General features: G+C 41.6%; 2 protein-coding genes and 1 non-coding gene across 6 annotated transcripts in view; 1 reads left to right on the forward strand and 2 right to left on the reverse strand.

Annotated features, from left to right (window-relative positions):
* The window catches only part of HERC2 (HECT and RLD domain containing E3 ubiquitin protein ligase 2), a 239225-nt gene extending 217709 nt beyond the window's left edge, over positions 1 to 21516 (reverse strand). For 2 of the 4 annotated variants that reach the window (XM_043894733.1, XM_043894734.1), the window contains exons 1-3: positions 21200 to 21486; positions 20288 to 20388; positions 8449 to 8563 (exon numbers count right to left, since the gene is read on the reverse strand). In XM_043894733.1, the coding sequence (XP_043750668.1) occupies positions 8449 to 8563; positions 20288 to 20359 (187 nt within the window). In that variant the 5' untranslated portion in view covers positions 20360 to 20388; positions 21200 to 21486. Of the gene's footprint in view, positions 1 to 8448; positions 8564 to 20287; positions 20389 to 21199 lie in introns of all 4 variants that reach the window. The other 2 variants (XM_043894731.1, XM_043894732.1) reach the window with 2 other exon arrangements.
* On the reverse strand, positions 18022 to 19517 carry LOC122688656 (guanine nucleotide-binding protein G(I)/G(S)/G(O) subunit gamma-5-like). The gene is made up of 2 exons (XM_043894802.1): positions 19509 to 19517; positions 18022 to 18915 (listed from the first exon to the last, which is right to left on the reverse strand). Exons 1-2 carry the CDS (start codon positions 19515 to 19517, stop codon positions 18664 to 18666), a joined length of 261 nt encoding a protein of 86 aa, XP_043750737.1. The 3' UTR covers positions 18022 to 18663.
* A 2806-nt stretch (positions 21517 to 24322) lies between the features above and the next one.
* LOC122688840 lies at positions 24323 to 24429 on the forward strand. Its single transcript, XR_006339585.1, has one exon. It is a non-coding gene; the product is annotated as a U6 spliceosomal RNA (small nuclear RNA).
* The last annotated feature ends 3242 nt before the right edge of the window (positions 24430 to 27671 follow it).

The following is a 27671-nucleotide window of genomic DNA, read 5'->3' on the forward strand; positions in this document are numbered from 1 at the left end:
ATGGAAGCTCTGAGTTCCTTCCCCACACCTTGCCTTTTGCATCTCTTCCACTTGGCTGTTTTGAGCTGTCTTCTTTATAATAAACCAACAAAGTGTTTTCCTGAATTTTCTGCGTTTTTCTAGGGAATTATTGAACTTGAGAGGGTCATGGGAACCTCTAAATTTGTAGTCAGCCAGGCAAATGTGAGAGTAGCCTGGGAATCCCATCTGAGTATGTCATCTGAAGTGGAGGCAGCCTTGGAGAACTGTGCCCTTCACTTGTGAGGACTGAACTTCAGTAGTTAAGTGTCAGAACTGGACTGAATTATCAGACATCCAGTTGGGGCTGGAGAACCACAGAACTGGTGTAGAACCACACTCTGAATTCGCTGTTGCTTAGTTGCTAAGTCATGTCCAACTGTTTTGTGATCCCATGTACTACAGCCCACCAAGCTTCTCTGTCCATGAGATTCTCCAGGCAAGAATACTGAAGTGGGTTGCCATTTCTTTCTCCAGAGGATCCTCCTGACCCAGGGATCAAACCTGTGTCTCCTGCACTGACAGGCAGATTCTTTACCACTGAGCCACCGGGGAAGCCCACTATCTGAATTAGAGGCTACTTAATTCAGATAAAAGTCATAATCTCAACCACATGAATGGGTGAGATCAAACCAGAAAGAATGGCGGCAGAGAAACATAAATATATAAGCAAGATGCTAAAGGTTACTATCAAGGAAGAAAGATAGTAATTTCTGTCTTAAAGAAAAATGTCCAGTTATGCAAAAACATGAAACAAGATGGTAAGAGATAAGTTGGCAGATACAGTAACTAACAGAAGATTTGAGGTAAACTTTATCTGCCTTAGTTAACAAAACCCGCAAAAAATGTGTCAGAATTGGCAAAGTTGATCAATAAAGAAAGGTGTGAACCCTTTACTACCACCCTGGGCTTTCTCTCTGTGACTACAGCACAGCCATCCTCTCTCAAACCCAGATCAACTTCCTCTGAACGCTATTTGATGCCATCTTCCCAGGATCAGCTCTCTTCCTGTCTCTGAAACTCTCAAGGTAATAGACTTTGGCTGTACAGACACAACACACTCCTTGAAAAGCAAACATCATCAGCAGAACTTGGAAACATGTTAGAAATGCAAATTCCCTAGTTCTACCCCAAATCCAAGAAATCATAAATTCTAAGGGTAGGGCCAGACACTGGTCAGGCCAGTGTCTGACCAAGACTCCAGGTGATCCTAATGAACCACAGAGTTTGAGAACCCTTGGGCTACAGAATCAGGATTCAACTGAGTTCTCACTGCTAGGAGGACCGAGTCCTAACTACTCTTCCTAACACTCACAGCCCTTTGTGCAATAGCTTCTAACCTTGAGTTTACAAATGTTTCCCCCCAGAGTGTGTCCACGGCACTAGCAGCTGCATTCTCCTAGATTTAGATGCAGCTGAGCACTCAAGCAGTCCATGTCCCTCCAGGCTGGCCCACCCTCATCTGCTGTTCCCTGTCCACCCTACATACCAGTGCTCTTCACAGGCCTCCACCTGGAGGACCCCACCTGCACCACCACCCGGGGCCCAGGCCATGTCTCCTTGACAAACCACAGGAATCACGCCACTCTTCAACTCCACCAGCCCTGGTTGTGGATAACATCATGGGGGTTTTTATGATCCTGTTAAACACTTCTGTATGCAAATGCATTTTCTGTCCAAATAATCATGAGTTATTTGGGAAGAAAAGCCACATCCAATATTTTATATCTTCCACAGAGAAACTATAAAACCAGGAGAAAAGTTGTCAGGTTCTTTAAAAAAAAAAAAATCAAAAACTCATCTCTGGACGCTTAAAATTGAAACACATATAACTAAAGAACACTGACTAGACCAAGAGAAAAGAAAACCCTAAAAACAACGCACAATACAAAGTCAGAAAAAGTCAAAAATAAACTCTGTAAGAACTATACAAGAACTATAAAAAGTGAGTACTGATGTCCATAAATGACATTAGTAATGTCAGAAATGGCAATAGAATTTTTTAAGAGGCCTGACTAAGCAAACAACTGACTTATATTTCTACTATCTGCACAGACTGAGAAGGTTTATAATAAATGAAACAGTTCTTGATACTGAGGTTCTTCACACAAAGGTCAGCCCCTGACAAAAATTAAAAAATTAAGTTTAGTGTATCTGTTATTAGCCTCTTAACTTTCCTTTCTTTACATCCTCTATTTTCCCTCAAAATAATAAATACAGTAACTCTAAACAGGATTGTAAGAAATATTCACTTGAAACAAAAGTGTAAGACTATAATCTAGCCTGTCTTTTGTAGGGCAGGCCCCGAAAAGGAAACACAAAGCTTACCACCTAGGTGGAAGCACTCTTCCTTATCAGTGGGATCAAAAAGTTCTAAAAGAAAGAAAAGAAGGTTTACTCCAAGGTAAGCTCAAATTATATAAAAGCCACTAAGTCCCAGAAATTAACCGTGAAGAAAACAAGCTAAACATCATTAAGAACTCATCCTAGAATTGGTGTGTGTGCGGTAGAAAACAGTCAATCCCTGGGGAAACAGAGCAAAGACAACGGTGCATCTAAGGAACTTCTGCTCTGATCTGTATTTTTCTCACAATCAGCCACACTACAATCACGTATAATGTACACTGTTTTCTGAGGAGACAGGTAAGGTGGTCTGGTATTTCTATCTCTTTGAGAATTTTCCAGTTTGTTGTGATCCAGACAGTCAAAGAGTCCGCACAGTCAATGAAGCAAATGTTTTTCTGGAATTCCCTTGCTTTCTCTATGATCCAATGAAGTTCGGCAATTTGATCTCTGACTCCTCTGCCTTTTCTAAATTCAGCTTGTACATCTATCTGGACGTTCTTGATTCACATACTGCTGAAGCAGAGCTTGAAGGATTTTGAGTACACCCTTACTAGATGTGAAATGAGCACAACTGTACGACAGTTTGAACATTCTTTGGCATTACCCTTCTTTAGGACTGGAATGAAAATAAACCTTCTCCAGTCCTGTGGCCACTGCTGAGTTTTCCAAATTTGCTAACATACTGACTGCAGCAATTTGACAGCATCATTTTTTAGAATTTTAAACAGCTCAACTGAAATTCCATCACCTCCACTAGGTTTGTTTGTAGTTATGCTTCCTAAGGCCCACTTTACTTCAGTCCAGGATGTATGGTTCTAGGTAAGTGATCACACCATCATGGTTATCCAGGTCATTAAGACCTTTCCTGTATAGTTCTTCTGTATATTCTTGTCACCTCTTCTTAATCTCTTCTGCTTCTGTTAAGTTCTTGCTGTTTGTCCTTTTTTGTTGCCCATTCCTGCATGAAATCTTCCCATATCTCCAATTTTCTTGAAGAGATCTCTAGTCTTTCCCATTCTATTGTTTTCCTTTACTTTTTTGCATTGTTCGTTGAAGAAGGCCTTCTAATCTCTCATTGCCATTCTCTGGAACTAAGCACTCAGTTCAGTATACCTCTTCCAAGTCCTCAGCCTCCTTAAACAACCATTTTGCCTTCGTGTATTTCTTTTTCTTTGGGATGGTTTTGATCACTGCCTCCTGTACAATATTACGAACCTCTGGCCATCGTTCTTCAGGCATTCTGTCTACCAGATCTAATTCCTTAAATCAATTTGTCACCTCCACTGTATAATCATAAGGGATTTGATTTAGGTCATTAACTGACTGGCCTAGTGGTTTTTCCTATGTTCTTCAATTTAAGCCTGAATTTGCAATAAGGAGCTCATGATCTGAGCCACAGTCAGCTCCAGGTCTTTTTTTTGTGGACTGCATAGAAATTCTCCATCTTTGCCTGCATAAGACATAATCAATATGATTTCGGTATTGACCTCTGGTGATGTCCATGTGTAGAGTCATCTCTTGGGTCATTGAAAAAGGTTGTTTACTATGACCAGTGTGTTAGTGTTTGCCCTGATTCATTTTATATTCCAAGCCAAACCTGCCTGTTATTCTGGGTATCCCTTGACTTCCTGCTTTTGAATTCCAATCCTCTATGTGAAAAGGACAAAAGAAGGAATCTTTTTTTGATTTTAGTTATAGATAAAGTCTTGTAGGTCTTCAAAGTACCTGTCAACTTCAGCTTCTTTGGCATCAATGGTTGGGACATAAGACTTCAGTTTACTGTGATGTTGAATGGTTTGCCTTGGAAAACAAACCAAGATCATTCTGTCATTTTTGAGACTGCATCCAAATACTGCATTTCAGACTCTTTTGTTGACTATGAGGGCTACTCCACTTCTTCTAAGGGATTCTTGCCCACAACAGTAGATATAATGGTCATCTAAATTAAATTCACCCATTCCCGCTCATTTTAGCTGACTGCTAAGATGTCAATGTCCATTCTTGACCCAGGGATCAAACCCAGGTCTCCCTCATTGCAGGCAAATGCTTTCACCTCTGAGCCACCAGGGAAGCCCTCATCTGCTTAAGCACCTCCAATTTACCCTGATTCACAGATCTAACATTCCAGGTTACAACGCAATATTGTTCTTTACAGCACTTGACTTTACTTTCACCACCAGATACATCCACAGTTGAAATGAGAGTCATTTCAGCTTCGGTCCAGCTGCTTCATTCTTTCTAGAGCTATTAGTAGTTGCCTTCCACCCTTGCCCAGTAGCATACTGGACACCTTCCCACCTGTGGGCTCATCTTCCAGTGTCGTATCTTTTTGCCTTTTCATACTGTTCATGGGGTTCTTACAGCAAAAATACTGGAGTGGTTAGCCATTCCCTGCTTCAGTGGACCATGTTTTGTCAGAATTCTTTATTATGATCTGCCTGTCTCAGGTGGCCCTGAACTGCGTGGCTTACAGCTTCACTGAGTTATCCAAGTCCCTTCACCATGAAAGGGTTATGATCCATGAAGGGGGAATATCAGACCACATTACCTGGATCCTGAAAAACCTGTATGTGGGTGAAAAACAGAATTGGACAAGGAACAATGGACTGGTTCCAAATTGGGAAAAGAGTAAAACAAGGCTGTATACTGTCACCCTGTTTATTTAACTTCTATGCAGAGTACATCATGAAAAATGTTGGGCTGGATGAATCACAGAATGGAGTTAAGATTGCTGGGAGAAATATCTACAATCTCATCTATGCAAATGATACCACTCTAACAGAAGAAAGTGAAGAGGAACTGAAGAGCCTTTTGATGAAGGTGAAAGAGCAAAGTGAAAAAGTTAGCTTGAAACTCAACATTCAAAAAACTAAGATCAGCATCCAGTTCTGTAACTTCATAGCCAACAGAAGGGGAAAGGGTGGAAGCAGTGACAGATTTTATTTTCCTGGGCTCCAAAATCACTATGAATGGTGACTGCAGCCATGAAATTCAAAGATGTTTGTTCCCGAGAAGGAAAGCAATATCAAAGCTAGACAGCATATTAAAAAGCAGAGATATCACTTGGCCAACTAAGCTCTGTAAAGTCAAAGAGATGGTTTTTCCAGTAGTCATGTATGGATGTGAGAGTTGGTCCATCAAGAAGGCTGAGTGCCAAAGAATGGATGCTTTCAAATTGTGGTTCTGGAGAAGACTCTGGAGAGTCCCTTGGACAACAAGGAGATCCAACCAGTCAATCCTATAGAATGTCAATCCTGAATATTCACTGGAAAGACTGATGCTTAAGCTTCAAAACTTTGGCCACCTGATGCAAAGAGCCGACTCATTGGAAAAGACCCTGATGCTAGGAAAGATTGAATTCAAAAGGAAGAGGGCAGCAGAAGATGAGATGGTTAAGACAGCATCACTAACTCAATAGACATGAATCAGAGCAAACTCTGGGAGATACACAAAGTGCAGGAAAACCTGACATGCTACAGTCCATGGGGTTGCAAAGAGTCAGACAGGTCTTACTGACTGAACAACAACAAAATAATGTACACAGTCTTGGGAATTCCCTGAAAGTCCAGTGATTAGGACTCTGCAGTTTGCCTGCCTTGCCTTGCCTGCCTTGGTTTGAAACCTGGTTGGAGAACTAAGGTCCCGCAAGCTGCTATATAATGCAGCCAAAAAAAAAAAAAGACCATGGTCTTAAAAATGAAATTAGGTGTATAAATCTAGCTATTAAAAAAAGTATTTTCTCATAACAAAAAGCATATATCACGTCTCATTAAAAACAATAACTTGTATTGAGTGTCAAGAAAAAACTATCCATTTGGGACCTACATAAAGAACAATTTTACACTTTGCTTTCTTTTATTTTTTTACATGTGTTTGCTTTTGGCCGTTCTGGGTCCTTGTTGCTGTCCACGGGCTTTCTCTGGATGCGGCAAGTGGGCACTACTCTCTAGTTACAGTGGGAGGGCTTCTCATCTCAGCAGCTTCTCTCGCTGTGGAGCCTAGGCTCTGGGGCATGCAAGCTTCAGTAGGTGCAGCTCCCAGAATCTAGTTTGGGGCACAGGTTTAGTTGCTCTGTGGCATATGGGGTCTTCTCAGACAAGGGGTCAAACCCATGTCTCCTGCACTGGCAGGAGGATTCTTTACCACTCATCCATCAGGGAGGCCCTACACTTTGCTTTCTAAACACCTATTTTTTAAAAAACAAAGAACAATAGTCATCAAATGTAATGAATAAGAAACAGACTTTGAATTTTTCCATGTAGTTAGTTTTTCTCAGAAATTTCTCACTTTAGAAATAATGTTTCACAAAAAACATTTTAAGAAGTATGTTTTAATGCATTAATACTGGAAGGATAGGATGAAAAGGCACAAAAACTTTAAAAGTATACAGAATGAACTATTAAAACTAATAAATCATTATAAACTGAAACAAGTATGTAACATCATTACATGATACTATTTACATGAAAGTCTAGAACAGGCAAACCCAATCCATGACAGAGAAAGATCAGATCAGTCGTTGCCTGTGAGTAGAGAGGGCAGGACGGAGCCAGTAAGGGGCATGTGCGAACCTTCAAAGTGGGAGCATCAATGGGTGTTTAGGTCACCCCAATTATGTCTGTTGAAACTTATGGGATGGGAAATTCAAAACATATATTTTATTATGGGTAAGTTTTACCCTAAAGACAAAAAGCTACACTGAAGTCAATCTTGTTAAAAATATGCACGAAGTGTCTAAGGGAGTCAGGTAAGATGCACCAGTGGACAGAGGACAGGTTAGTATGATCCGGGGGATGAGTGTGCAGCTGCTCACTGTACAGACTTGTCAGTTGTTGTGGGTGCATGCAAGTTTTCACAATAAAATATCAGGAAAAAAATGAGCTCGCTCTGCTAGACACTGTAACTGAAAAGTTATATTGTTTTTCCAATGTATTTTCAATATGGACACTATTCTAATTCATTCTATGAAAAGTAACTACTCTCTTTTTTCTCTTTTTAATGAGGACCATGTTTAAAGCCTTTCTTTAATTTGTTACAATATTGCTTCCGTTTTATGTTTTGGTTTGGGCTGCAGGCATGCAGCTCTCCAGCCAGGGACTGACCCCGCACCCCCTGCATCAGAAAGTGAAGCCCTATCCACTGGACAGCCAGGGAAGTCCCACTACTTTCTAAAAATATTTTATCCATCCTGATGATTTTCAAACAGCAGGACTAACAAACTTCAGCAGTGGGTCTCAAGTAGGGTAGTTCAGGTTCTATAGCTTTGGAGTGGGTACAAGCATCCATTTCTTTTTAACGCCTAAAGAGTGATTCTGATTCACAGCCAAAGTCAAGAACAACTGACCTCACTGCATTTTCATAACCCTATGCCCAACATGAGTGTTCACTGACATTTCCCTGCACAAATACAATAAAAGTCCATAGGCCAAAGGCTTCCAAAAAGTGTTTTATGCACTCCCACAGGAAAGTCACAGGGGTTTCCCAGGCAGTGCAGTGGAGACGACTGCCTGGCAATGCATGAAACCAAGAGTTTCAATCCCTGGGTCAGGAAGACCCACTGGAGAAAACAATGGTCTCCACTCCAGTCTTCTTGTCTGGAAAATCCCATGGACAGAGGAGACTCCCAGGCTACAGTCCATGGAGTCGCAAAGAGTCAGACACGACTGAGCACGCATGTGCGCGCGCGCGCACACACGCACAGGATAGTCATGCTAGAAAAATTTCAGAATACTATTTCCACTCAACCTCATAAAAACCACAATTTATAGTTAGCCAAAGCAAGGTATATTTCAAAACTTAGAGAAAAAAACAATAAGTGGAGTTCCCAGAAGCTGCAAATGAGACATCAGAGGAAGGACACCACAGCAGGTGGCTCTGCAATTAAAAGGCCTTCAATCTGGGTAGAACAACGAAATTCAGAAAGCACCTAATATTAATTATCATCTAGGCATTTCCAAAGTGAAAACAAAACTTCAGAGTTATACTCAGGCACACTCCTGTCCATATAGCACATTCCAAAATTTCTACAGAATGCAATTTATAAAGGTCTTCAAAAAATGAAAAATATTAGTTAAAGGCCCTTACCTTTTCTAGGAGGAAGTTCTCCATTCTGTGATAGTTCTGTCCCAGTATATACAATTTCTCCATCTTTAACCATTTCATTCCACAGACCACACAGTCCATCTCTTGTGAATGCAAGCTGGTAATGATAAATAAAATAAATTCACAGTGATCACACTCACAATGCAATTCTTAAAGAATAATGAAAAAAAAAAAAATCTCATTCCCACTTACTATTCAGTCATTCAGCATTTAATGAAAACTGTCCCAAGGTACACAGTTAAGTGAACAAGGTACCATGCATAATATCTTACATACTAAGTTTTGCTTAAGATACAAGATAAAAGACACATGTGGGCATATGCTCTGGAAAGATAAGCCAGTCACAAATAATATGATCACATATAGGAAGGGGGAACATGGGTAGAAGGCAGGAGAGGTAAATGAAAGCAAGATTTTGAGTTTACCGTAAATGCAAGTTAACCTGTTATTAAGAAAACTACACTTCACCCTTGAATAACCTGGAGGTTAATCCAAATATAACTTTGATAGTGAGCCTGTAATGTTTAGGTTTGCACCAAAAAAGCTGCTCAAAGCCTGATAGGAACTCCTCCACTGGCCAAATTAAGAATAATTTTGAACAACAAAATATATAACAACTATTTTAGACTTAAATAGTAAATAAAAACATGAGTCCATACTGATATTCAAAGACAAAATAACATTCTCACAAAAAGTGCTCTTGGCTGTCCACATTTGGGAGTCAGAAAAGGTCTCCCAGAGTAAGCAGTCATGGCCCAAGGGTCAGGGCACAGTGAACACCCAGAGAAAGCATCCATTCTGAAAACTGCAGGTACAGCAGAAACCCTCCTCTCAGACAGACAAGACACTTTACACTAAAACAAACACATCTGTTTGCCCATCTTTCAATGGAAGGCCAGGGCCTTTTCTTTGCTCACAAGTCCACTAACTCGATTCTTGTCATCAATCCCGCGTACACCACTCTCATGAAGCATTCACTATTTCCAGACTCACCAAGAACTGAAGGGCACTTTCTGAGCAATCTTAGTACACAATTCTTCTAGATTTTCAAGACATCTCCCCTAAGCCTTATCAGTTCTCTCCTTCCTAAACTGTACAAGTCATTTTTTTAAGCATCTCAGTTTTACCCAAGCAATGTGTAGCAGGCAAAGCTAAGATGGCCTCAAGATTCTTACCCCCTGGCGCACACACATCCTGTGTAATCCTCTCTCTGAGTTTGGGCAGGACCTCTGAATATAGGACAGGACACCACAGCTGGAGTAGGTTTCCTTCTGTGGCAAAGGTGGAGGAATTTCTCATATATAAGTAAGGTCTCACATCAGCTGATTTCTAGTCAATCAAAAGGAAGATTCTCCGAGGGTCATGTGAGGTAAAAGCCCTTTAAGAGGATGGGACCGTCCAAAAGAGACGCTCTCCACAGCCACTGCCATGAGCTGCCTGTGGAGACGGGTGTCTCCTAGGAGCCCACAGCTCAGTCCCACAGTACCGAAAACTGAATTCTGCCAACAAGGACGCCAGTAAAACCCTAGATGAGAATGCAAACTGGTCAGCACCCTGACTGCAGCCTGTGAGTCCTGAAGCAGAAGACCCAGCTAAGCCATGGCCGGGCTCCTGACTCATAGAGAAAAGGAGAGGGTACAGGGAGCTGTTTTAAGTTGATATGTTTTCTGGTCAGTGACGTGTTACAGAGCAACAGAAAACCAATTTGGAAAGGGACTCAGTTCTCAGAGAAGCAACAACTTTCTCTCAGCACTCATATTTGTTCATGAGACAACTGCCATAAACATACTCAAGACCAAAACATATGACTGTTGGCCAAAGTATTAACTGGCAGAGGGAGAAGTAAATACTTCCTAAAACGTGAGCCACAAACATTCAGGGCCCTGCTGTTCTAACAGGATGGAAAGGTCTGGCTCGTCTGCTGAGCTGGGCAAGAGGAGGCACCCAAGACCTGTCCCTGGGCTCAGGCCAGCCCACGTGGCCACACAGGCTGGGAATCAGACAAAGGCCAGTCTCAGCAGCCCAGGCATGCTGCGCTCGGGCAGTCACATGCCACCTTCGGGGCTCCAGTAAGTAAATCACCACACATCCAGTCAGAACGCAGTGCCAGAGCAGTGGGCAAGGACAGAGGAAGAAACCAAAGACAGAGAAAACAGCATGGGAGCCTAAGTCAAGACAAAACGAGCATTTAAGACACTTCAGATCAAACGGGACAGATCAGATGTGAAAAACAAGGTAGAGAACAGAATCAAAATGAGAGAATTAGCTCAGCTTTGACCACTGAGATTTGCAGCAACTACTGAACATGAACATGGAGAGCCTCTCCCCGTGCACACACATATGCGTACACATACACACACACACACACACACACACACACACACACACACACACACACATATACTGCAAACACAAATTCAATCTTAGCAGAGGGTTCAAGGCTAGAGAGTCAAACCTGGAAGTCACCAGCAAATGGGCTGCAGACCTGGAGAAGATGCCCACACCCAAGGAGGCAGGGTCGTCAGCCCTGACTGCCCAAGAGGACTATCCAAGGGTGGCTGGGGTGATACAGTTACTACAGAATAGGCCGAGGAGCCCAGTTTATAGGAAGACAAGAATCATCGAATCATCTTTTCTTTCTCTCATGACTTTAGTAGTGTTGGGAAGGGTGGGGGTAGGGCAGAAGCTATGTGGAAGGCAGAAACTGGGTATCTGGAGGGACACTGCTGTAAAAGCCTCCTCGGAGCCGGGGACATGAATGTGAGTAACCACCATGCAAACCACAGTGATTCAGGCATCTGGAAGGATTCAAGGAAGGGGGAACTCTGCTAAGGCAACAAAGCAAGCTTCCCCGGAGGAGGGCTTGAAAGAGCTGGACTGTGGAAGGCAGAGACGAAGCCCCTGGGAGAGCATTCGAAGGCATCGGGAGGAAAGCACAGGATCCCAAGGAGCAAAAACTGGGAAACAATCATGGCACTGGAGAAACAGCATCCACAAGCAATACAACTCACTTAAATTTGTCAGTTTAAGGGTATTTGTACAACAGTCTATAAATAGCTTGTTTCGGGGCTTCCTTGCTGGCTCAGTGGTAAAGAATCCTCATACGGGAGACATGGGTTTAATCCCTGACCCAGGAAGACCCGACGTCACGCGGAGCAACCAAGCCCATGCACCACAACTGCTGAGCCTGTGCTCTCGAGCCCAGAAGCAGCAGCTACTGAGTGTATCGACAGCCTGTGCTCCGAAACAAGAGAACCCACCACAACGAGATGCCCACACACCCCAACTAGAGAGCAGATCCCACTTGCCACAACTAGAGAAAAGTCCGAGCAGCGATGAAGATCCAGCACAACCAAAAATAAATTTAAAAAGAAATATCCTGACCTTATCAGCAGCTAATTCACAAAAACGTTCCCAATGGGTAACAATACAGTTCTTAAATTTTAACTTTTTTCATAAAGAATCCAGATACCTCTAATTCATTCTGAGGACCCTTTGCCAATTTGCTCTTACATATAACAGGTAAAGGCATTTTCATCCTGAAAAGAAGCCAACAAGGCAGGCAGTAGTAACAGGGCCAGTTTTGAGGGACAGTAACTAAAACTTAGCAGTTGAATTACCTGACCAAGATCACCAAGGTCATCAGAGTTTGGGGGAAGAGGCCAAACTCTCCAGCTTTTCTTCTTCTCATCAATATGAACCAACAGGTGCAGTAAGGAGGCCTGGGGGAGCCACTGGAGGGGCTACAATATTTGAACACCAAACAGAATTGGGCAGGAGGTTCTTGAAGGTATCTATTAACATGATCACTTCAGAACTGTGTGATTATGCAATATAATTCAAAATAGAATGTGCCCAATGAAATAACTGGCACTTTGATTAACTTATAGTTTAGATATTTATTTTTCCTATCTTTAAAATATTTCTGAAATGTGATCTGTTCAAATATTTGCAGTTGACTATAAAGATATCTAGCTTTTTTCTTAGCCTTGCAGAAAAATACCTTCTAAACACCTGTTGAACACAGTATAACCTATCAATTCCAAAAAAAAATTTAAGAACAACAAATTCTAGAAAGAAACAAATTCTGGAAAAGTCACAAGGAAACATAAAGTATATCTGTTTGAAGATATCCAGGCAGCAAGGAAAAGCAAACCTAAGACCCGGGGGAGAAGAACAGCCCAAGGGGCTGAAGACTGCCTCCCGAGGCACCTGCCAATTCTGCAAGCAGAGCTGAGACCAAGCAGAGCTCAGCGGAGCTGCTGAGAAGGATGGAGCCCTGGTCCTCACAGGGGAGAAGCCTGTAAGCATGCCACACCTTGACCAGAACCGCCAAGGGCCACAGACACAGAAGCACGGGTAAAGTGCAAGCAGAGTGGCAGGAGCCCCGCTCTGAATCATCACAGCTCCATACTGCTCGACAGTAACCTGGAGTCACTAGTGTCCCTAGCTTGACAGATTCTCTCTAGAGAAGAGGTCATTATCCAGGGCCTCAAATGACCACAACAACTTTTCACATACAATACATAGAACTCAAAAATAATAATGGGTAAGATAGGACTACATAACTAAAAAAATGAAAAAATAAATAAATAAAAATGGAAGTCAGCATAAACAAATCAAGAGTAGATCCAGAAAACAGAAACACAGACATAGACTTTGCCCTAAAAAGGAAAGCCTAAGTAATGGACTAAAGCAGTGACACGTTCCCTGGAAGGTACCAGCCCAGGGCAGTGAGGGGACATAGCAAGTTACTACAGAAGTCAGCAAATTAAGGCCCAGCTCAGAGGCCAAATCTGGCCCACAATCTGACTTTATGATTCTTACCCCTCAAGCTAAGAGTGGCTTTTACATGTCTCAATGGTTGAAACAATCAAGAGAAGAAAAATATACTTCATGACACATGAAAATCACGACATTCAAATTTCAGTATCCATAAAGTTTCTGGGGCCTACCACTACACACTTGTTTTATGTACTATCTGTAGCTACTTCCCCATGACAACAGCAGAGATGAGCAGTTGGTACAGACAACATATGGCCCACAGAAATACTTACAATCTGGGCCTTTACAGAACAAGTTTGCGGACTCCTGTTTTACTGCACTAGTGCCCACTGCAAAATGTGCTGCAGGCACATCCACTAGGCAGTGGGGCTCTCCACCAAAGTCTGCAAGAAGAAACCACAGAACCAGCCAAAGAGGGGAAGGAAGGGGGGAGGGGGAGATTAAAACAGCCAGTTGCCTTACCTCTCTTTACCAAGTGGAGAATGTTCACCTCATGGAGAATGAGCTTCTGCTCTCCCCCACTTTCCAGACTGTCACCCACAGCTCCATGGCAGGTAGCTGGGAAGCCAAAACCTACGCCCCGTTGTGTGACATTACATCTAAGTCCAGGAAGAGAAGGGTGGCCCACAGACATGCTGGGGAACCAATCCAGAGAGAAAGGAAGATGCAGTGGAGGAATCAAAAAAGATTGCACAAGGTTTGATGTGTCCAGGCAATTAAAAGATCATTAACAATTTCAACAGAGAACTAGAAACTACGGAAAAGTCCCTAATGTGGCAGTTAAGCAAACTTCCAAAACACTTCAAACTAAACATTACAACAAATGCATTTTAGGGTTTTCCCAGTGGTCCGGTGGTTAAGAATCCACCTGCCAATGCATGGGACATGGGTTCAATCCATTCGATCCCTGTTCAGGGAAGACCCCATGTGTCATGAAGCAACCAAGCCCATGTACCACAACCACTGAGCCCGCGGAACCAGAGCCTGTGCCTACAACAGGTAGTCACCACCACGAGAAGCCCATGCGCTATAACCAAGAGCAGCCCTGCTCGCTGCAACCAGAGAAGGCACGTGCATAGCAACAAGGGGCCAGGCCTGTCAAACAATGAATAAGGAAGTCTTTAAAACACATGCGTTTTACTAAACATAACTACACCTCAGTGAAATGCAGTCATACAAAAATGTGTAAATTCTAAAACAAAAAATGCAAACCTAAAATTAAAATGCCAATAAATGAGATCAGATTGGGAAGGCCTGTTCTCCCACCTGTGAAGAAGTAACTTCTTTAGTAATTACATCTCTGGTAGAAAGCCAGACCGAATATATCAAACAACTGTTTTCCAACACTGGGCAAAAGATCCAATGTGATCTGTGATTCCCGTGAAGGGCAACAATGAAGTAAGAGCCCAAGCTTAATGCCCAGAAGCAGCTTCCAGACTGTAGCACAGAAAAGAGGAACCCAAACAGAACCCAGAAGTCTTGCTGAAAGGAGGAGCAGATTGCCCGTAAGCAGGTCAAAATGACAAGAATACAGGAGAGGAAGTTGGCTGCAGAGAGAATGATTTCTGGAGCTGGACAGAGGAGCCTCCTTGAGACTCTAGCTGGGTACTGATCTGGGTATGGCTTGAGAACACCACCAAGAATGGGCAAAGCAGCACTAAAAAAGAGCAGGCAGAACCCCAATAAATAGTCACGGTCTAGGAAAAGCCTGTTTCCACCAACCAGAACAGAAAGACCTCTCAACACACCAAGCATTAGACAGAGTCCTAAGAAGGACATTGCCTTAATGAGGCAGATAAATTAGCCCAAGATTAAAGGCTGTGCTAGATCAGCCCAAACCAACCTTAGGCTCAATCTTTGAAAAAACCAAATTGATTCCAAGTAATTTACAAGCATATTAGACAAAACTACAGCTCTTCAAGAGAATAAAACAAAATCTAGCACAGAATAACATATTTATTTACAAAGTATTACATTCAATAAAAAAAATTAACAAGCATGCAAACATACCCCATAACCAGAGCAATAAATCAACAGAAATGATTAAATCAATCACTCGAAATAAACAAAGAAACAATAGGGGTGATGGAATTAGCAGACAAGAATGTTAAAAGCTCCACTATAGAGATGTTTCATATACTGACAGAGGAAAATATGAACATGATGACAAGTAAAATGGAAGACAGAAATCAGGACTGGAATGGAACCTCTAGAGATGAAAAATAGAGGATCTAAAGTAAAAACTTCAATGCACAGGATTAACTAGATTAGACACTGCAGAAGAGTTCTAGTCTAATCCACTATGTCTAAGCATACAACTGTTACATGCCATGTTCCCTCCTCTATAAAACTCATTTACTCTGGGTTCTATCCATAACTATAGGTCTGACACCAACCACCAGGCTTCATGTTAATCTATAGTCATTCACTCATCTAAACATCTCATCTTTAGTCTCTATTCACTTCCTCAGGAAGGACTCATGGAAACAATATCTTCTGAGCTCCTGCTCATTGATAAGTTTGTGTCCTTTTTTACCTGAAAAATAGTTTTGCTGGACCATAAAATCCTTGGCTCACATTTTCTTTTCTTAGGTGCCTTAAATATGTTACTCAGTTTTCTTCTACTTAAGGCCTTGTTGTCCCCAAGTCTGATAATAAACTCTTTTCCTTTATAATTATTATTAGTCTTTTCCAAGACCCAAAGCTACAAGTTAGTTCTTTAAAAAAAGACTAATATATAAATCTGACAAAATACATCCAAAATACAGAAAAGATACAAATAACCAAACTCAAGAATAAAAAAAATGAGCAATGCTACCAATTCTACAGAAATGAAAGTAAATACAAAAAGTCATTATGAAAATCTAGTAAGTTACCTTTCAATCAAGCAAATAGCTCGTATTTACAACATTCTTTTTTTAATTTGGCCAAGCCATCTGGCATGTGGGACCTTAGTTCCCCAACCAGGGATTGAACCCATGACCTCTGCATTGGAAGCACAGTCTTAACCACTAGAGCACCAGGGAAGCCCCTACAACATTCTTTTATTTCTACATGTTATTTGTCAACTGAAAAAGGTACCTAAGATTAGAATTTACCAAGATGTTCATGTTTACATTTTTTTAATCTACTGGTACTTCCAAGCATAAAGTGATGAGTTTCATTTTAAACGCTAACTATTATGCTGAATCACTTTAAATTGATGATTAGAAGAAAAGAAATTTTTAATCTGAGTTGAATTACTGATATACCTAACAACTTTGATGGGCCTCAAAAGCATTATACCGAATGAAAAAAGCTAATTTCACAAGGTCACATACCACATCACATTCTCAAAATGTCAAAATTATGGAGATGGAGAACACAGTGGTGCTTGCCAGGGGTCAGAGACGGCAGAGGAAGGGCGCATACAGAGGGACAGCAGGAGCGAGATGGAGCACTTCTGGATCTCAATTTGGATGGTTACATAAATAGACACATATGATAAAACGGCACAGAACTAGGCACACATTACACCAATGTCAGTGTCCTGGTTTTAGCACTGTACTAAAGTTACCTAAGACTGTAACACTGAGGGGGTCTGGGATGACAGCATACAGTCCCTCTACTTCATTTGCAACTTCCTGTGAGTCTATTAATCTTTCAAAATGAAAAGTTTTAAAAATTGCTTCACACATATCTAATTTCATGTTTCACTTCAAAGAACCAAAAACAGAAACTGGAGGAGAATCACGGAGTACAGCTTATGCAAAAAAGAGCAGGATAATGCCATTCCTGACCCCATGCTCCAAGACACACCTTTAACCTTACATCAAGACTAGAAAATAAGTATGCATATATCTTTCAAAAATAAAATGTTTTTAAGGGATTATGTACTATTTTTACAGTTCTTTCCCTTAATTGACTTTTTGGTTCACCAAAAAAACTACCAATCACTACAGACAGGATTTTACTGTAAATATACAAATGGTAATGGCAGTGATTATGTAACAAATGTAACAAACACTTCTGAGCTCTCTTTTTTGTTGCTTCCTCAAGAGAATTGTGGAGGAAACTATGACAATGGAACTCCACACAACAACCAGGAAAGAGAATTGAAGAAACAAGAAGCATCATATGTGTAAAAACCAGATACATGCCTGCCATGTAACGGGCACTCCACTGGTTGCAAGGGCCCAGGCTTGAGGCATCTAAATATCTCTGATGGAGAAAGTCTAGGATTAGTGTCTATATCCTCAATAATATGTACATATTAAAACTTTTCATCCTCAATAATATGTACATATTAAAACTTTTCAGTCTCCAAAAACTCTTCCTTTCAAAAATCACTAAAAACCTCAAGGGCATTTCAAATAGAAATAGCCACAGAAAATACATTTGCTAAAGCTTATGACTAAAAAACATGTTTCTACCCCACATACTATTCATTAACCTGGTATCAATCCTGTTCCCGATACAAAAGTCCTACCTAAAGAATGGGACACTTCTCACTCCAGGTGGAAGAGACACCCCCAACTAGACAAGGGTAAAACCTGTCAGCATAAGGCCTGCATCCACAGCATGTGTCTTCAGGAAGGATTCCAAAGAGTAAACTACGTCTAAGTTATTCCTTCAGTTCAGTTCAGTTCAGTCCGGTCGCTCAGTCGTGTCCGACTCTGCGACCCCACGAACCACAGCACGCCAGGCCTCCCTGTCCATCACCAACTGCCGGAGTTTACCCAAACCCATGTCCATTGAGTCAATGATGCCATCCAACCATCTCATCCTCTGTCGTCGCCTTCTCCTCCCGCCTTCAATCTTTCCCAGCATCAGGGTCTTTTCAAATTCCTTAGGGTAAAACAACATTCATTCCTCACACTTAATAAGCAACACTGGAAAAACTGTATAAAACCAAGATCAGCAATCACTTTTTCCACACTATTTTCACATTTTTCTCACAGCTTCAATAACCATACCACATTTCGCCTCTGATGCACAATCCAAAACCTAACTCTTATCACTTATTCCTAGGAGTTTGGAAGACTTTTGTATAGTACTCAAACGTCTAAGAAGCACCAAAGACTTTATATTACACTAAATAAATCAAAGGTAAAATGGTAAGCACTTGAAGGAATAAGTGGTATTTCCTTTAACATGTATATTTGCCTGACTCATCACTGGCACTCAACTCAACATTAAACTCATTTTTTTATACTAAGTATTTTATTGTATGCTGCCATCAGTGTATATAAAATAATTACCCTTGTGAAACAGAAAATTCAGAGGCAGACATTAAGGACTGACAAAAGTAGAAGTTTGTATAGTATAGCACGTTACAGAGAGGCTTTTGTACAGGCTTCAAATCTGGCTTTCCTTTGAATATTCACTGGTTTATGAAAAGTGGTTTGGAAAACCTTGCCAAGATTCGTCTTACTACAAAAAAGAACAGACTTTCTGGGGCCTGAAGGGATTTGTACTTGAAGATACTCCAGTCAGCAGAGGGTCATGCTGAGCATTCTGCAGACAGAACTGTTTCAAATCTGCAGCTGCCTGGGAAACCTTCACCTGATTGAGCCCGGCCTCCAGCTGGAGCTGCTGAACTACTTTTTTCATAGCCTCGACTCTGGATGAACCAGACACGGCGCACTCAAAAGGATGGCAGATCCGCAGGCCGTCGGCAGGTCTCTAAACTCATTTTAGATCAAGATGCTAAAATTCATATTAAGCAGTTATTCGATTATGATTGCTAACAAAAAAGAAACTTCATGAGGTAAAGTTCTTTACTTCAATTAAGTTTTATATAAAGACAATTCTTCAAGTCAGTTTGTCTGGATGTCATAAATAAAAAATTATTCATCTCTCACCTCCCCCAACCCTGCTGGGGAAAAAAAGTTACTACTACGCCAATTCTTAACCCAATTCTTCTTGATTTTCTTATCTAACAGTATGCCATTAATAACAGTTCCATCATCCACAACACAGTTCTTAACATTAGGTCTGCGACCAACTAATACTCAACACTTTAAAAAAATTTAGGGACTTCCTTGGGGTTCCGGTGTCTGAGACTCTGCACTCCCAATGCAGGGGGCCCTGGTCTGATCCCTGGTAAGAGAACTAGATCCCACATGTTGGAACTAAAGAGTTAACATGCCACAATTAAAAGTCCCAAATACCATAACTAAGACCCAGGGCAGTCAAATAAATAAATAAATATTAAAAAAAAAAACTTAAGAGGGGTAATAATGCTTCACTTCAAGTGTCTAAGATCAATTGCTTACAGAATACATGACTTGCATCATACAGTTCATAAGACTGCATTTAAACAAGGTTAAGATTACTTGAGAAATACTTAAAATAGTTAACATCAGGGAAGAGAGAAAGAACACAAATACACTGCAAAATTATTTCAGCAATTTCTGAGGGCAATAGCAAGTTACAAAAGCAGTTTTTCCATTTGCAAACAAAAGTAATGGGATAAAAAAACAGACTACAGAAACATTCCTGTTACTGTTTATTGATAATTTCTCAGTAAGTTTGCAATTATCTTAAAAAATAATATTAGAAAAAGTATGGTGAACATTTTGTTTTCACATGCATTTGATACAAAAATCTAAGCACTCCTCTTAAGAATAGTGACAAATAAAAACAAACAGCTCAACTGAACTCATCTCTCCAGAAACACAAACACAGAATCCCATAAAAATGAGTTGAGTTTCTGTGTGTCACTTCTCTACCACATAATTAACTGAACATCTCAAAAAGTATCACTAATCTGTCACCAAGGTATGGCTAAGAATGATACAGACCTCTTAAAAAAAAAAGAAAAAATTTTTGTATAACTTTATCTCAAGTTTCGTGCATTTATAAATAACTGTAATTAAAATGTAGCTACACACACTCTATGAAAAGAACAATAAAAAGTACATTTTGAGTTACAGAAAATAAACCTGCTTCTCTAATAAGGCAGCATGCCCTTATATAACCTTCAGAAAGGGTTAACCAGAAATGTAACTATGTAGGTAGGAACACAAGAGAAAAAAGGTTGTCAAAAGCCCACCTGTATGTCTGTTTTCAACCATTTGGAGTCAAGTCGAGCCTGAGCAGCCAAACAAAAAGACTCAGAAGGCATCTTTCCCGAGTTCCTCCCAGTCGCGAAACCTGCAAGCAAGGAATATTACTCAGCCATAAAAAAGAACAAAACAATGCCATTTGCAGCAACATAGATGGACCTAGAGATTCCGATGCTGAGTGAAGTCAGAGGAAGACAAATATCATATATTGCTTATATGTGTAATCTTAAATAAAGCTACAAATGAACTTATCTACAGAACCAAAATAGAGTTACAGGTGTAGAAAATAAACTTATGAGGGGGCAGGGGTGATAAATTAGGAGACTGGGATTGAGTAGTACATATAAAATAGACAATTAACAAGGACCTACTCTAGAGCACAGGGAACTCTACTCAACACTGTAATGGCCTGTATGGGAAAAGAATCTAAAAAAAGATTGCACATATGTATATGCCTGATTCACTTTGTGTACACCTGAAACTAACACAAACACCACCATAAATCAATGATACACCACTAAAAATTTTTTCAAAAACCTGCAAGTAAAACAGAAATATTGAAGACCTAAACCTCCTCAGAATTCTACAAAGTCCCTCCCACAAGGTTTAATGCAGCAAAAAGAACAGAAAGGGAGAGGAGGAGCGCTGGGGAGAGGGGAGTGAGAGGAGGAGGGAGAAAGAGGGAGGGAGGGAGGAAAAAGCCTACTTCGAGTCCAGGTAAGAGACTCACAGACGGGGTTCGCCCGCGTCTATACACGGGCAAGACCTTGAGAATGGACGGTCACTGAGACCAAATCACAATGTCATTTCCTTCCCTTAAATCTAAAAGGTTAACACACAAACTGCAGGAACCCCATGTCTCCAGGACAAATGACACGAGCATGCATTATCCGCTTTACCTCGGACCAGCAACTGATGCGTGAAATAAATTAATCAAAATTCACGTCTGCAGAAAAATCCAAAACAACAATCACTTGGAAATGAAAAGACAGCCTGAGACGCGCGCCGAAGGCGGTCAGCGCAGGCCCGGGCCCAGCGGCTGTGCCAACGCCCGCCGTGGCCCGGCTTGGCCCGACCCCGGCCCGCACCGCACCAGCGGCCGGCCGCCCTCGCCGCACCCTCGCCACCCGGAACACGAAGACCGTACGGCACAGCCCCGCAGCCGCCTAGCTCCCGCGCGTGCTAACACAGCCCAGCCGCCACTGGCTCCGCCGGTGCTTGCAATCCCGGCGTCTCTTGCGGCCGGAGGGGCGGGTCGACGGCTAAGGCCCACGACGCTCAGCCAATTGCATTGAGGCGTCTCCGCGGGCCCAGCCTTTGGGAAATAGGAACCTCCTCGCCCCTCCTCCCGATTCTCCAGTTTCCTTGTATCCTGCTGGTCTCTTCCTTAAGCGCACCCTCTGCGGTCAGGGCCAACCCTAGACGCCGAGAGGCGGGATTTCCGCCATATGCACGCACACACGCACGCGCTCTTAACCCGGACTTCGCACTGCGCTCAGAAAGTCATCCAATGTGGTGGACGTCTACGACGCCAGACTAGGACAGGAACGTGCGGCCTGGATTGGCGCTGAGGCTGAAAATGAGACTGATTGGGGTCTGCAAGAGCCTCTTCCTGCTTGTCGACTGAATGCTGCTGAAACCCTGGGCAGAATACGTGGAGTAGCTGGTGACAGCGGAATCGGAAAAGGAAGCCTGAGCTTTTAGTTCCACAACCAGTAGCCGAAAAACTAATTCTTAAGAAGTGCAAAACAAATTTGTGTAAAGTATGTTCTCAGATCGTAATGTCAGTCAGTCAGTTCAGTCGCTCAGTCGTGTCTGACTCTTTGCGACCCCATGAATCGCAGCATACCAGGCCTCCCTGTCCATCACCAGCTCCCGGAGTTTACTCAAACTCATGTCCATCGAGTCGGTGATGCCATCCAGCCATCTCATCCCCTGTCGCCCCCTTCTCCTCCTGCCCCCAATCCCTCCCAGCATCAGGGTCTTTTCCAATGAGTCAACTCTTCGCATGAGGTGGCCAAAGTATTGGAGTTTCAGCTTCAGCATCAGTCCTTCCAATGAACACCCAGGACTGATCTCCTTTAGGATGGACTGCTTGGATCTCTTTGCAGTCCAAGGGACTCTCAAGAGTCTTCTCCAACACCACAGTTCAAAAGCATCAATTCTTCGGTGCTCAGCTTTCTTCACAGTCCAACTCTCACATCCATACATGACCACTGGAAAAACCATAGCCTTACTAGACGGACCTTTGTTGGCAAAGTAATGTCTCTGCTTTTTAATATGCTGTCTAGGTTGGTCATAAGTTTCCTTCCAAGGAGTAAGCATCTCTTAATTTAATGGCTGCAGTCACCATCTGCAGTGATTTTGCAGCCCAAAAAAATAGTCTGACACTGTTTCCCCATTTATTTCCCATGAAGTGATGGGACCAGATGCCATGATCTTAGTTTTCTGAATGTTGAGCTTTGGGCCAATTTTTTCACTCTCCTCTTTCACTTTCATCAAGAGGTTTTTTAGCTCCTCTTCAGTTTCTGCCATAAGGGTGGTGTCATCTGCATATCTGAGGTTATTGATATTTCTCCTGGCAATCTTGATTCCAGCTTGTGCTTCATCCAGCCCAGCATTTCTCATGATGTACTCTGCTACATATAAGTGAAATAAGCCGGGTGACAATATACAGCCTTGACTACTCCTTTTCCTGTTTGGAACCAGTCTGTTGTTCCATGTCCAGTTCTAACTGTTGCTTCCTGACCTGCATATAGATTTCTCAAGAGGCAGGTCAGGTGATCTGGTATGTCCATCTCTTTCAGAATCTTCCACAGTTTATTGTGATCCACACAGTCAAATCATAATGTAATTAACTCCAAATCATTAAAAGATACAGGCCATGTGATAAACCATAATGGAAAAGAATGTGAAAAAGAGTGTGTATATATGTATATAACTCAGTCCCTTTACTGTACATCAGGAGACGCAGGAAACTCAGTTTCAATTTCTGGATTGGGAAGATACCCTGGAGGAGGAAAGGGCAACCCACTCCAGTATTCTTGCGGGGAAAATCCCATGGACAGAGAAGCCTGATGGGCTACAGCTACCGAGACTACACCGCAAAGCTCAGGTACTCACAGACGCAATCCAAAGTTACAGTGCTTTGATGCCAAGATGCTGAATTTAGTTCCCAGGGAAGGAACTCCATAGTGCCATTTGCTGCTTGGGGTGCCGTCTACCTCTGTAGCAGCTCACAAGCAAAACAAATGCTAAACGCTATTTTCACTCTGCCTCTTTTTCATAAAAGCAAAAATTCTCTTTGGGATTTCTTTTGGTTAGCAAAAATGGGTAGTAATATAAAGGTTTTTTCATAAAAGCAATGTGGAGTAAAATGAACTTTTTGAAAAGGGGTTCCCTGTACCTGAAACAATTGTATACATACAAATTTGACAATTTATTTGAAATGGGTTAATTCCATGAAAGTTGTACACTACTATACTCACTCAAAAAGAAATAGATAACCTGAATAGGACTATACCTATTAAATAAAATTCACATTTAAAAAAATCTTCCAAAAAAGAAACCTCCAGGACCAAATTATTTCATTGGTGGATTCTGGTTCTACTAAATATTTAATAAAGAAGTAACACAAGCTCTTCCAAAAAATTGAAGAGTAGTAAACATTTTCATTATATAAGCCTAACATTATCCTAATGACAAAACCAGAAAAAGGCATTACAAGAAAACTTAAAAGACCAACATGCAAGCATATTACTAGATGCAAAAAATTTTAGACAACTTTTTGCAAATGGATTCCACCAACATACAGAAATAATAGCACAGCTTAACTAAATGGAATTTATCCCAAGAATTAAAGATTGATTTACCATCCAAATCTAAGTGTAATTCACCATGAGATGATTTCAACAGCAAAAAAAAAAAACGGTTTTGACAAAATCCAACATCTCGTTATAAAAACTCAGTAAGCTAGAAAGAGAACTCAACCTGATAATGAACACTTATGAAAACCTGCCTGCGTACTCGCTTCAGCAGCACATACACTCAAAATGGAACGATACAGAGAAGATTAGCATGGCCCCTGCGCAAGGATGACAAGCAAATTCGTGAAGTGTTCCATATTTTTAAAAATAAATGACCCAATCAAAAAATGGGCCAAAGAACTAAATAGACAATTCTCCAAAGAAGACATACAGATGGCGAACAAACACATGAAAAGATGCTCAACATCACTCATTATCAGAGAAATGCAAATCAAAATCACAGTGAGGTACCATTACACGCCAGTCAGGATGGTTGCTATCCAAAAGTCTACAAGCAATAAATGCTGGAGAGGGTGTGGAGAAAAGGGAACCCTCTTACCCTGTTGGTGGGAATGCAAACTAGTACAGCCGCTATGGAAAACAGTGTGGAGATTCCTTAAAAAACTGGAAATAGAACTGCCATATGACCCAGCAATCCCACTTCTGGGCATATACACCGAGGAAACCAGATCTGAAAGAGACACGTGCACCCCAATGTTCATCGCAGCACTGTTTATAATAGCCAGGACATGGAAGCAACCTAGATGCCCATCAGCAGACAAATGGATAAGGAAGCTGTGGTACATATACACAATGGAATACTACTCAGCCATTAAAAAGAATTCATTTGAATCAGTTCTAATGAGATGGATAAAACTGGAGCCCATTATACGGAGTGAAGTAAGCCAGAAAGATAAAGATCAATACAGTATACTAACACATGTATATGGAATTTTAAAAGATGGTAACAATAACAATATGCAAAACAGAAAAAGAGACACAGATGTACAGAACAGACTTTTGGACTCTGTGGGAGAAGGCGAGGGTGGGATGTTTTGAGAGAACAGCATCAAAACATGTATATTATCAAGGGTGAAACAGATCACCAGCCCAGGTTGGATGCATGAGACAAGTGCTTGGGACTGGTGCACTGGGAAGACCCAGAGGGATGGGGTGGGGAGGGAGGTGGGAGGGGGGATCGGGATGGGGAATACATGTAAATCCATGGCTGAGTCATGTCAATGTATGGCAAAAAACACTACAATATTGTAAAGTAATTAGCCTACAACTAATAAAAATTAATGGAAAAAAAAAAAACCTGCCTGCAAGCCAAAACAGTCTTGTAAAAGAACAAAGGTGGAGGACTCACACCTTCTGATAGGAAAATCTACTACAAAATTATAGTAAACAAAACTTTGATACTTTCAAAAGGATGAAAATATACATCAATGGATTAGAATACAGAATCCAGAATAAACATTCATATATCTGGTCAATTGATTTCTGACAAGACTATTCAATAATGAAAGGACAGCCTTTTCAATAAACGATTCTGGGAAAACTGGATATCCACATGCAAAAGAATGACATTGGACCCTTGCCTTATATATACCATATATAAAAACTAACTGAAAATTAATCAAATCTAAAAGTAAGAACTAAAAGTATAAAACTCTTAGAAAAACACATGGGAGAAAACTTCACCTTCATGACATTGAGTTTAGCAATGATTTCTTAGCCAATGACACCAAGAGCACAAGCAACAATAGCAACAAATAGATAAGTTGAATAAACTTAAAGCTTTGCTTATCCCTAATGTTATTTAGGTTCCTACTTCTCATCTGTTTCCCGCACCTAAACCCTTTGAAACTTATAGACTATCATCCAAAACATCTTCAACTGATTTTTTAATATTCTCCTCATGTTACTATTTTAATGAAAAATTTGTTGTCCCCTGTGGAAAAAATCAGTCACTTTTTATTCTCGCACATATGTACATCTTAGGGCATGAAGTTGTTCCTGTCACTTTTAAACCGCTTTTCCTTCTGCTTCACTTAAGAAAACAAAACAAAAACCCAAACTTCTTTGAAAGTGAAATTTGCTCAGCTGTGTCTGACTCTCTGCAACCCCATGGACTGTACAGTCCGTGGAATTCTTCAGGCCAGAATACTGGAGTGGGTAGCCTATCCCTTCTCCAGGGGATCTTCCCCACTCAAGAATCAAACCAGGGTCTCCTGCATTGCAGGCAGATTCTTTACAAACTGAGCTATGAGGGAAGCCCTTACTATAAGACTATACTATCGTCTGCTTCTGATTGCCATACTCCACACTCCTTTTCATCACCTCTCATGTCCGCTGAAGAACAAGAATCACTCATCCAGTGCCCTAACCTCTCAGTTCCTCAGGACCACCCTTCCTTCCTGCTCCACCTGAGCCGTTAACCACCCTGATCATTTCCATTCACCAAATCATGAAGATCACAACTGTGGGCGTCTGACTCTTCGATCACCACATCTTGTCTTTCTAGTTCACTTCCTCTAGTAACTATACCAATGATCTTCAACCCCTTTAGGAGTCCTGAGTCACATTCTCACTTTTTTTTTTTTTTTTTTCCAATTTAGATTTTGCAGCCCAGAATATCACTTGCCCATAATTAACCACTTGCACCCCTCTCCCTCATTGTACTTCCCTGGGAAACCTCTGCACTGGATGACTCTGCTCCACTCACTTGGAATGTGGCTGAATTCCTGAAGTACACTACCAAGTATCCACTCAATAGTTCTTTCCATTCGCCTGGTGCTCCTGGTACCCAGAATACAATAGGCCTGAGGATGAAAAGCCAGATAGGACGTCCCTGGTGGCATGGGGAATAAGAACCTGCCTGCCAATGTAGGGCACATGGGTTCAATCCCTGATCTGGGATTGATTCCACATGCCTTGGAGCAACTAAGCCCATGTGCCCCAGCTCCTGAGCCCACATGCCACAAGTAATGAAGCCCATGCACCTGGAGCCTGTACTCTACAACAAGAGAAGCCACTGGATGAGACGCTCATGCACGACAATGAAGAACAGCCCTTGCTTGCCACAACTAGAGAAAGCCTACACACAGCAAGGAAGACCCAGCGCAGCCAAAAATAAAAGAATGAAAAGCCAGCTCGAGGGGGTAGCAGAGTGGAGGGATGGTAGGTGACCCTAGAAGACATACATGTACCAGTCACCAATCTTGAGCCCATTCACCCCTAGACTTACTAAGGGTGGAAAAAATTAACAACCAGGTATTACTTCTGTCAGAAGCACTCTAACTGGTGAAACTTCTCGCCATGAAAATTACCATCATAATTTCTGTCTGTAGCTTCTTTCTTTCTTCTGTTAATGTGGATAAAGCTTCCCATGTCTTATAGGTAGACAGTCTCCCTGCTAGAGCTCTGGATCCACATCCTCAGCTATCAGTGACTCCATTCAGGGATTAGTCCTTGCCTCCCCTCCCCTCCATCCTTCCCTCTCTGCTGTATCTGTTCTAGCAACTTATAAATATACCTGGATCCTAGCTTTAAAGACCCTCCT

Source organism: Cervus elaphus, chromosome 33 (genome assembly GCF_910594005.1).
Source record: "Cervus elaphus chromosome 33, mCerEla1.1, whole genome shotgun sequence".
Lineage (NCBI taxonomy): Eukaryota > Metazoa > Chordata > Mammalia > Artiodactyla > Cervidae > Cervus > Cervus elaphus.